This window comes from Chelonia mydas, chromosome 2 (genome assembly GCF_015237465.2).
Source record: "Chelonia mydas isolate rCheMyd1 chromosome 2, rCheMyd1.pri.v2, whole genome shotgun sequence".
Lineage (NCBI taxonomy): Eukaryota > Metazoa > Chordata > Testudines > Cheloniidae > Chelonia > Chelonia mydas.
Window position 1 is genome coordinate 185852330 of NC_057850.1, and position 12157 is coordinate 185864486.

The window sequence follows — 12157 nt, forward strand, 5'->3', positions numbered from 1 at the left end:
AGGGCTAAATCTGGAGAAATCAGTGGGGAAAACTTCCAGGATCAAGCTCACAGTAAATATAGTAGACTGCTGTTCAGTGACAATAGAGGAGAGTAAGATACGTTTTTTTTTTTTTAAATTCTTTATTTTTAGGAAGGTTTCAGTATATTCTCCTGGTTATTACACTTCAAGACATTTTCTGCTATCCGTTATATCAATACAATTCCACTGCTTATTTTATATTCAAGTGCTTATGCCATACCAGTTGCTGTGTTGTCTGAGCCCATCAGTTTCAGTGCAGTTGCACTTAAGTCAAACTGATACACAGAGTCAAACTCTGATGTTAACCAGATTTAGTCAAACCTAAGCACAAAAGGATAATAGCCAATTCAAAGTGAATGCTGGCACCCTGATATTAACTGAAGAACTGCACATAACATTGCCAGAATCTTCTAAGAGAACTTCCACCACAGGTTTCCAGTTTAAATATATCTGTAGACATTGCATGTAAATATATAACTTGGAGGAAACTGTCTGATTTGTCTCCTTTTCTCATCACCTAAATTTCAAGTGGCAGTGTTTTTATACTGGAACTGTTACTGCTGATTCTAAGATGAGGGGAGAGAGCCAGCGAACCGGATACTTCTGAGCATTGTTGACCAGAGACACACGCATGGCCAATTTATTTGCAAGCACAACTGTTTTGAGGTCAGTGGACATGAAAGCAATTTCTGGAATTAAACACTACTGAAACCAAACCATGAACCCAATTTAAATCAACTGAGTTGCATTCTTTTATGCTAGTGTCTAATTTAGCTCCTAAACTAGATCATGTTTCAGACACTGTTTGGTCCTGTCAGCACTGGTTGATCAATTTATGCTAAAAAAAATTATAAATCTATGTACGTGAGATGTTAGTTATAGGCTGATAATGCCTATGTAACCCCTACCACCACCACCAAACTGACAGTCTCAGAAAGGCCCAGGGGTGATTTAACTGCCTTTTTACCTCACAGGATCACTCTCCAGCAACTGATTCTTAGCATAACAGTGAGGTATCATGTATGACTGTTTGCAGTGACATTGCCTGTAATGGATAGTGCACTTAATTTCCCAATCTGTCAGTTTGGTACATATCACAAGTACTACATTAATTTTTTTTTTTAAAAAGGATTGTTAAAATGTGTGCTTTACTTCTCACAGTCAAAGGAAACAAAAGGATTCTGTGTGGATTCTTTGTGCTTGGACAGTTTGGTAACAAATGCACATTTATTTTTATTCTACAAACTAAATTCCAATTCTGAACTGAACATTTGTAGTGGTTTCAGGCTCCCATGTGTACTGTTAACTTTGAATAGTAACTAAGGTTTAATAGTAAAATCTTTCCCTGAGGATTTGATGCTGATCCCACTTTTACAAGGGTAGTCTTGGCAGAATTCAATCTGTATTGTTCTATAATTATGACGGATATCTGTCTAAGCATTTTTTTTCAATTTTTGATTTAAATTTTCATAATAAACGGGATGGGGTCAGGCAATTATTTAATGGCATTGAGATTCAAAAAGTCAAAGCTGCACACCTGTTAAAACATTGTCAACAGCACATAGCAAAATATACAAAGTAAATATCTTTAATCAAACTCTAGTTCTCAAGCAGCATTTTTCTTGCTTATCTGTAAACTTTGATTATTACCAGGGGAAATATTTTTTTCATCTGTTTGTGTATATATTGAAATTGACATTTACTAATTTAAAATCTAATCCTTCCAAGCCTACATCGGGTAACTCCTTTGACATCAATGAACATACATCTGATTTACACCATGGTGAGAGGGGGAAATCAGGCTCTTTAGACCCCAGTCCTTGCTTGGGGTTTGCTACCATGGACTTCTGGTTGCCTTACTGGAAGATCTGCTTTAACCAAACAAGACAGGCTTTTAGTTATACACAATTACTGGACTCAATACAGGGTAGTCTGGGTGAAAGTTAATGGCCTGTGATATACAGACAATCAGACTAGATGATCTACTGTTGCCTTCTCAGCTTGAACTCTATGAATATCCTGCTGCAAACTTGACCGGTTTCAGTGGCATTACTGACTTCCCCATAGGAGATCAGAAGGCCTGGAGGCTTTAAGATTGGCCAGAGTCTTTCAGCAGGATAGGCTTTAGAACATGTTTTCATCAGGTTTTTTTAAATAAGAAATCAATGAACTATTTCTCCAATCAACACAGAGAATCAGCCCCCTCCACCCCACACACACACAATCCAATCCCACCACACATACTCTCCAGCTGCAGCCAAATGGATACCATTTGGTGGGTGATATCACTGTGATATCACCTCCTCCAGGAGGGAGACTAGATTGCGTTGTAAGTGCTATGTGACCACCACTGATGTGGGGGCAAGCTGTATACTGTTTCAAATAGGATGCTATGGGCTAGAGCCACAAAGGGGACTTAGGCTCGGTGTCGCTTCACTTTCTTTCAGGTGCCTTGCCACCTAATGAAAGTCACAGCCTCAAGCTGAGTGCCAAGGCTCCCAGTACACTGCAAGGGGAGGGTTAGGCACCGAAGAATAGGATGCACGCTGAGTGGGGAGCCACCTAAGCTAGCCAAGAGGAAATGATGAGGAGAGGAGCGTGGCCTACGCCCAGCCCCTCAAAGTCCTGATTCCTCTCCTAGAGTTAGGCGCCTAAGCCCTTTCTTGCCAAAAAAAAAAAAAAAAAAATGGTGGTGATTTTGCCACTGCCTCTACCCACCCCTTAACCTTTAGCCCAGGGATTAGAGCACTCACTGAGGATATGGGAAATCAAGGTGCAGATCCCCGTCTGCCTGCTAGGGAGCAAGGATTGGAACCCACCTCTCCGGAGACTGCCATAACCACTAGGAGATGGGGTACTCTGGATCAGGTCTGTCTCTCCTGTTGAAGCTGTTCCACTTTGTGTAAGTAATTAAATATCCATTGGGACAGAAAAAGAGGGTGAGTGACGCTGTAGCCCAATGGCTAGGGTGCTCGCCTGGGATGTCAGAGACTCAAATGCCCGTTCCAATGACCATTTATTTAATTATTTCTACAACGTGGCACAGCTTGAGCAGGAGGGATTGAAAAAGCCCCACCCCAGAATCTTCCATAGCCCAGCGGTTAGGGCACACTCCTGCCAGGTGGGAGATAGAGATTCCAATCCCTGCTCCAAATCAGGCAAAGGGATTATTTGAACCTGGGGCTCCCACAGCCTGAGGGAGTGCTCTACCCACTCTATTAAAGGTCATAAGGGAACCATATCTTCCTCTGATATTTTGTGCATGGCCTGATCTGTTAGGTGTCCTCTGAGAACAGCTACCTGATTAGGCCCCACAGGTGAGTTAGACGGGGGAATACCTAGTCTGAGCATTCTGCTGGGCCTTAGGTATGAGCTGGGTATCTGGACCGTGGCACTGTGTGCATGCTGAATGGCAAAATTTAAGGTGCCTAAGGACTTTGTCACCTGTCCTTGAAGGTGTCTAGCTGAGTTAGGGTTTTGAGGTCCTAAATTTTGGATTTAGGAGGCTAAAATAGCAGTTAGGCACCTAAATCCCTTTGTGTATCTAGCCCTATGGCTGTAAAGCCACATTTTTCCACTGGGCAATAAAACTCAGTGCCAGGTAGCATCATGAACAGGCTCTAAAAGTAGTAGCATGTGCACTTAAAAAAACAAAAACAAACCTTACCTGAAATTCTTTGTGCTTTAAAGAAAAATACATGGCTTTCCCAGCAGTACCAAACACTTATGACCTAATTCTTCTGTATTTGTCCTACACAATCATTGGCATTTCGTCTGTGTGTTGATCCCTCAGTGAAAGGAATTTGAGCTATGCTGATTTATATGTGCTGAGAAGCCAATCTACAAGGCTGTCAAAATCAATTTTAAAAAACACAGTGGCATACACCTTAATATTTTAGGCAGAAAGAATTTATTCATATTGGGTTCTTTAAAAGAAGGCTAAGAATTAGGCTACATTAGACACAGACCAGAGCAGAGTGACCTATCATAGCTCTACATCTTTTGAGAGCTAAAATATTGTTTTGACCCATTCTTTAACTAGGATTAATTCAGACAAATGAACCAAAACACTTTGACATTAACATCTCACCTCCAATATTATTTTATACAAATGTCTGAGGTATTGATTTATTTTCTTCAGTACGCTTAAAAAGTTCACGTTTTGGTGTTATGGAGCAGTATCAAGTGTTGGTATTAATTTTTACCTTACCCTTTTAAATAATGCACTATTGGCTAAGAAAATAATATTTCCTAGACCGGTTCTTCCTAAATCAATTTTTGTAACTCCATTTTCATTATTCAGTTAGTAGGTAAGAAACAACTAAAAATGCCCTCTTGCAACATGGATTTTAATAAGAATGTATTTGTTTTACCTAAAATTTAGAAGCAGTATTGTTAACTTAGAGCTTTTTCTTTTAATTTCTTTTTCCCCATTGTCCTTACAGCATAGTTGAAGAAGTGAAGTGGTTTGACTGTCTCCACTCTAAGAAGATGCTATGCACAAAGCTTCACATTCCTCTTGAGTTTCAAATCTGTTTTTGTTGCCTCCACAGCCGCCATACCAGAATGGAGTGCAGACTTTCTGCTCTTTGTCATAATGCCATTTCAGATTGTAATCTTGACACACTCCTCCATCATGATCCACTGCACAAGCATCTAAAAAAGGCAAATAAAGGTTATGGTTAAAGTTTGTGAGGGAGAGAACCAAAATCATCAGAGCTGGTACTTCAGAGGCAAAGAATATTCTGTTCAAGCTGGCAGACAACAGAATTAGTAAGCTCTCTCAGGTCTTACTAGAGAACACATTGTCTGTCTAGAACATGGTTGGTTGGAGGGAACACGATTCTATTCTCACTTCAACTAGTGAGGTTTTGAAATGAGCGGAGCTACATAGGGGAAAACAGAAGTGAAGGGCCATATGGTTTTCGTGTCTAGACTGGTTTATAAAACAGTTATACCTCGTCTATAGTGATCAGGCAAATCATGTTAGCATGAACTGTTCTAACTATGTAAAAACTGTTCTTATTTTATCCTATTGTAGATGTGTTCGTAAAGAGGTGTTACCAACCACATCTTCCTCCAGCAAACGACACTAAAGGCCATGCTTAACAGGAGAAATCCATGAAAGTCTCTGATCCAAGTTCAATGGTGATAAGTTATAGTGGGAATACGCTGTTCGGAAAATAGGTATAAGTAGTGTAACCTGCAGCAATCTGACATACAGCAGGCCAGATTTTGACCACATTTACACCAGTGTAAATTCAGACTCACTCGGCTGAAGTCAAAGGAGTGACTCCAAATTTTCACAAGTGTATGAAATCAGAATCTGGCACAGAAGGAAAGCCAGGTATCAGGAAAGCAAACAGGAGGATGTAAAATAGTGTGGGACAATAACTTTATCTCGTACTCTCCATCCTACCCTTCTTCCTCATCAGCATGGATATGCTGAATTGCAAATCAGTGCCAGTTACAGCTCCTTACAGCTGGGAATCCCAAGCGGTGGTAAGTGTATGCAGTGAATTGATGGAACATTTTTTTTAAAGTAGGTGGTAAGTGAACCAATGAAGTTTGGGAACTGCTAGATTATACAAGTCTTAAGAAGTTTATATCACTATCAATGAATTAACTTGAGAACCATAAGCTGCAGCTTGTAAATTATATTGTATTTGCATTGCAGCAGTTGATCAACATACAAATGCTCCCCATGCCCATGCATCTGCCCTTTGTCAACAGGAATTCTATTGGGTTGTAGATTTTCAAAAAGGTGAGGGGGAGCCACTAAATTAAATGTGGGTAACTCATATGGAATTTTTGTGACAATATATCTAGTAACCAGATCTTTAACTTTCAGCCTATTGCATCATATAAAGAAAATCTGCAATGAAATACACACAGCTAGGTGGAAAGTGAACAGTTATCACTGGCAGGGTATGATGAGCCTCTGTTTGGATGGGGACATACCTGATGGATGACTCAGTCCCTTGTGCAAGAATGGGCGGTAGTGGAATCATGGACGTACTGTCCCCCATGCTAAGGCCTGTCATCCCAGGAAAGGTTAGTGTTCAGAAGAAGCGGCCCTGTTAGCTCAATAATAATAGAGCAATTTGCTGAAAGTGTCAATATCCTAGCAGGCTTTGAGGATTCGGTTTAATTTGGACTGACAAGAATTAGCTGCCTCTTTGTTTTGTTTAACTAGAACTGCAGCTGTATTTCTCTGATAAAACATTCTAGATCCAAGTTAAAGACTAAATGACAGCACCAGTTCTGCCCTCTGTTACACACATGGAAATAGCACAAAGCAAATTAGGCTGTATTTCATTTGTATGGCCAACAAAAAGCTTAAGAAGCCAGGGAACTGACTAAATACTATGAGTCTGAGACAAAGCCCATTTCAAGCAACAGCAGTCTTTCCACTGACTTCAAAGGGCTTTGCCTCAGGACCTAGAAACCATACCATAGTTAGCATATGCAGCTCCAGTTTCTACTGTCTCCCCTAAGTTTTCTTCATTCTTCTCTGGGACTTCTCCATATTCCTCTAGCTTGGTCTCTTTGGCATTGCCCTCTGTGAAATACTTCTCCTCAAAATCATATTTTTCTTCTTGTCTGACATTTACAGGTTCCTCCTGAGTGGCTTCTGTAATTTCTTCTATCATTCTGCTTTCCATTAGCTCTTCCAAATTCCCAACACTGTCAACTCCACCAAATTCAGGGAAAGGTATCCTGCAGGGGAAATACCTCACTTTAGCAATAGTTTGTATGTGAAGAAGATGGAAAAGGCTCATTCACTCAAGTTATTGCTAATGGAAAACTTTGGGCCTGATCCTGTTTCCATGAAAGCTAACGGGAATTTTGCCATTGCCTTCAAGGGGACAGGTCCCTTATTTGGAGAACAGGCTGTACATATGCAATTGTACTCCCCACACCCCTGAAACAATTCAGAAGGAGTTACCCTACCTCTCCAGAACAGCTACGTGCTGTTGTGCATCTCCTCGATTTAAGGCTTCACACTCTTCTTGCAGTTCTGGAGAAGGATAACTGTTCATTCCCCCTGTAGGAAGAGCACAGGTAGCAAAGTCTAAAAAATGCATGAAATTATTCTTGTGAATTTAAGTAAGGATCTTCCAATAAATAAGCATAGCACAACTAGAGAAACTGGAACCAAGAGACAGGACAAAGGGGAAATAAGTCCACAGAAAATAGCACTGGATATCACCCATATAGCCTGTCCAATAACAGAGGCTCAGGAAACTCCAGATTCACCTTGTGTAGATGCATCTGATTCTCTAATATACCGAATATCTTTTTACAGAAGTTGGAGCTTCTATTAAATGTATTCCTAGTGTGGCTTGAAATCAAAATTAGACTTGATGCTTTTATATTGCTTATCTCAAAATGCTTATGAACATTAATGAATTATTCCTCATATCTGTGAAAATAGGGAAGTAGTATCCCCACTTCACAGAGATGGGGAAAAAACGAGATAGAGAATAAGTGATTTGCCAATGGTCACAGAGGAAGGCTGTGGTAAAACCAGGAATAGAACTTAGTTCTTCCTTGACTGCACACCTGATCCTTTTCAGAATTTGGCCCAAGACATCATTGTAATGTTTTGTATTATAGGTATTTCTATGGTGCTCATCACCATAGTATCAGAATTGAGTTTACCTTCTTTTGTATACTAAGTGTAGTAAGACGAGGCCCTGAAACAGGAACCCTTGTATCAGAGGCCTGAACTAAAGTAATGGTCAAGACTTTGCTAACATAAAGCAAAGTTCAGCTGTGAGCCAGAGGCAGGCCCTGCTCACAGAAGTTGGCAAGAAGAAGGCTGCTAATTGCACGTATACACATATCTAAAAGGTATCAAGTACTAATAGGATGAACATGTGCAGAACATTCTGGTACAAACACATTCCACAGAGATAGTGAGGAACAGGCTGTCCCATCCTAAAGGCAGGGTCAAAAGGATAATATGATGGATAGAGTTGTTTGTTCGAACCAACATGTACCAGAAGACAGGCAGCACCTCAACACACAGAGAGGTTGTACCTTGAAGCGTCAGGAGTGATGTGTAACTTGTTTGTACCTGTGTATAAGAATGCATCCCTGAGTGGATAGCTTTGTCCGGCCTAGGGGGCAGTGGAGAGTCCTGCCACTGACTGAGCCGGTCCATTGTCAGGGGGCACATATTTGTAGTATGTCCTGTAGAGTCTATAGGGAACTATTACTGTGCTTCGTTTGACAATAAACCCTTTGCAACTTATGAGAGTCTGTGGTCATTGGGGGTTCTCTCGGGGTCTGCTGTGTCAGCTATCTGCACAGAGGCAGGACAGCACACAGAGGGAACACATGCACGCAGCCAGCCGTTATCAACATTGAACAGAGCAGAGCACCACACCGGTGACATCTGACGACACTAAGCATGACGCTATAAAAAACTCAAAAACTTCTATTACTAGAAATTCTTGCGCTTCTCATGATTGACGGTGAATGTGCATGACTGATGGTGAAGCATTTCTCATTGCTTCAATAACAGGAGTAAGTTGGATTGTGTGCTACTTACGTTTTAGGAGGTTTAGGAAGACACGACTAAACTTCTGAGCATATGCCATTTCAAGTTTCAGAGCCCTGCCCAGTTGCACTAGGTGCTGTTCTGCTGGGAAGCTCGAAAGCTCTGTCAGCTCGCTGCTGGTAATATAGTTTCCAAGTGCTAGGGTGAACATGATGAATCCTTGGCACTTGGCTTGCAGTGAGACCTCTCTCAGTTTCTGTCTGTCCCAGGAACTCGTCTTACTTCCAAGTATTGTAAATATGACCCTGTGTTGTCTCGGCTTGGGGGCTTTGAAAAATATATTCTCAATTGTCCATTGCAGAGCATGACCAATGGCAGATGGCCCTTCCAGCTGGTGAACAGATTCTTGGATATGTCTCTTCATCAAATGTTTACCACTGTACGTGATCAGATCAAACTCTTTGTTCACTGGGCTTGTGTTTCAGTTGGAGATAAAGCTTCGAGGAGCCTGCTGCACCAATGCCACCCTCGCCCCTTCCTCCGATCCCCTCGGCTGTGAGGTGATAACAAAGTGATCGAGCATGGTACTCACAAAATCTTTGGCTCTCTCAAACTCATCGCTGTCAATGCTGCCAGAGCTGTCCATGACATAAGTGATGTCCATGTTCGCCATGACTTGTGGGGGAACTGTCACTTCACAGTTTGTATCTGGTTTGCATTTATCTAGGCAGGAAGCATTGAACTGTAAGCTATTTTACAGTGTAACAAAAGCAATCACTTTAAAACTGCAGTGAGGGTTTGTTTGTTTTTTCATTTAAAAAGTTTGTCCTAAAAATTATTTTGAAAGCTCTTCTAAGTTGGTCAGATAAACTACACTGACTGACTTCCTTTAAATTATGTTCTGAGATCTCATGGGACATAACGCAGCAGTAGTAACAGAAAATGACCAACATGTGTTGAAGAGCTCATCTGTTTTTTCTTTCCTTGAAACCTAAACAAAATAAATGATACTGGAACAAACTCTATTTTTTATCTGACTGTTGGCTGTCATTCCTAAATATATCTGTCCCGTCCACTCCCTTTTCCTTCTCCCTCCTGGAAATGTGGAAGTTATAGTAAATGAGCCTCTTTTCCCAGAAACATAACTCTATTTTGAGTAACTTCCACTAGAAGGAAAATGCCAAATTTTATCATTTCTTTCACCACGCAGTGGACAACTAAACAGCATTCTTATTCTTATATCTAATTCTTACTATCTATCTTGGCTAGAAAATTATTGCACTAATATCCAGAGGACCTGTTGCTGTGAAGGTCAGCGCATGGATACAACAACAGGCACAACTAACATTGATTTTTGTTAAGTGAAATGAGCAGCCTTACCATAGCAGAATGTGCAATATGTGATGCTTTCCAAGAGCTGATTTTGCTGCCTTTCCCAAATAAGCAGTTGAAATCTTCTAGTGTCATCCATCTGTTTTAAAGCAAACATTTATTTATAAATAGCTTAAACGAGAAGAACTGCACTCAAAGAATAGACCACTTTTCTGAACTAAGGGTATTTCTCTGCTGAAACAAACTATCAATAACTCAACAAGTTAATGGTCATAAGGCTGAACAGGCCCAAGCTAGAAATTGCGTAACTTCTTGGGTATTGTGCCAGTTGTCCATGAGCTCCTGCAGCTGCTGTCCATGATTAGGACAATTAACATGTGGAGGAGGCAAAACATTCAGAATGGAAGGAAAAGTTAGCAAAAAATAACAAAAATCAACCCCCACTCTGATAAAGTACATCTGAAATAAAACTTTATATAAATTCTGCATCCAAGTAGGAAGGTCTAGTAGGTAAAGTGTTGTACTAAGATTCAAGATCAGCTTTCAGTTCTGGCTCTGCCACAGTCATTCTATGTGACTTTAGGCAAGTTGCTAAACCTCTCTGTGCTAAGTTCCTGTCTGCAAAATGGAGATAATAGTGCTTCCTTTCTCCAACATTTTGTCTGCCTTGTCTGTTTAGATTGTAAGATCTTTAGGGCAGACGTCTCACTCTGCGTTTGCACAGCACTAGGCACAATGGGTTTCAGATCCTGGCTGGGACTGTTAGGTGCTACTGCAAACAAATAACATAGCGTGGTCTCAGGTTCTGTGGTGTTTAACTAATATGTGGAGAACTAGAAGAATTCTTCCACTGTCTCCACCTCAAAGAATTCTTTCACAACAATGACAACTCCACTCACAATTACCATGTTCCCACTGACAAGTTAAGAAAAAAGAATCATCTGACTGGATAGCACAGAGTGCAGAAAACCACACTCTTGATCATTACAGTGATTACTTCAGGAAAAAAAATTGACTGCAAAATCCTTAACAAACATCACATCAACCATAATCTCTCCACCCGCCAAAAGAACAGCCAAACAGTACCCAAAAAAATCTAAGCACCGGATAGTGATCAAACTGGCAAACAAAGAGTGTGACATTGTAGTCCTCAACATGATGACTACGTTAAAGAGGTCAACTGATAACTCTCCTACACCACCTACTATAAAGAAAGACCCCACACCACAATTTACTTGGGAATTTAAGGATTCCATCAAATCCTTCCCCATACAACTCCAAGAGAAACTCCACAATCTCACCTACCCACCCAAGCAACCTTCTACATGCTTCCAAGATACACAAACAAGGGAACCCAGGCAGACCCATCATATCTGGCCACAGCACCCTTACTGAAGGAATATTGGGACTCATAGAACCCATCCTCAAATCACTCATCACACAAAAGGCCAGCTTCATCCAAGACACAACTGACTACCTCCACAAAGTCCACAATATTAACAGCCTCCCTCGGAACACCAACCTCACCACTATGGATGTCATTTCCTTATACACCAACATCCCTCACAATGATGACCTCAAATATTTACAAGACAGTGGACAACCCTCTGATATCCACCCCAAACACATCATCAAACTCATCCATTTCATCCTAACTCATAACAATTTTACATTCAACAACAAACATTTTGTTCAAACCATGGGAACAGCCATGGGTACTATATGCCAACCTCTTCATGGGCCATCTTTGAAGAATTGCTGGACCATTGCACCATGAAACCAATAATACATCAATGATATTTTTTATCCTCTGGACAGACAGCTTAAACTCCCAAATAGATTTTCACCAAAACTTCAACAACCACCACCCATCCATTAAGCTCTCTCTGGAACACTCCCACACTAGCATTGACTTCCTGGACACCACAATCAGTTTCAACAATGGAACCCTACAGACAACCATGTAGAAGAAACACCCGGATCACACACCTACTCTCCATAGATCCAGTAACCACCCCAAACACACCAAGAAATCTGTTATCTACAACCAGGCACTCAGATACCACAGAATACTCTCCAAGGAGAAAGTCCAGGATATACAGTTTAATACACTTAAAATTGCCTTTGCCAAGCAAGGACACTGCACCAGAGAAGTAGATTGCATCATGGAACCTACCGCCCAAATGCCCCCAAAGAGAACCTGCTTCAATACAGAAATAAAACCCCCTATGACTGCACGCCCCTAGCTGTCACCTACCACCCCACACTGGAACTCATACAGGATATCAAACTACC

General features: G+C 41.0%; 1 protein-coding gene across 1 annotated transcript in view; it reads right to left on the reverse strand.

Annotated features, from left to right (window-relative positions):
- Positions 1-891: 891 nt before the first annotated feature.
- Positions 892-12157, reverse strand: part of LOC102929645 (collagen alpha-4(VI) chain) — a 104544-nt gene continuing 93278 nt past the window's right edge. The window contains 5 exon segments of the mRNA XM_007071233.3: positions 892-4677; positions 6476-6741; positions 6976-7069; positions 8582-9253; positions 9911-10001. Coding sequence (XP_007071295.3) covers positions 4505-4677; positions 6476-6741; positions 6976-7069; positions 8582-9253; positions 9911-10001 — 1296 coding nt within the window. The 3' untranslated portion in view covers positions 892-4504.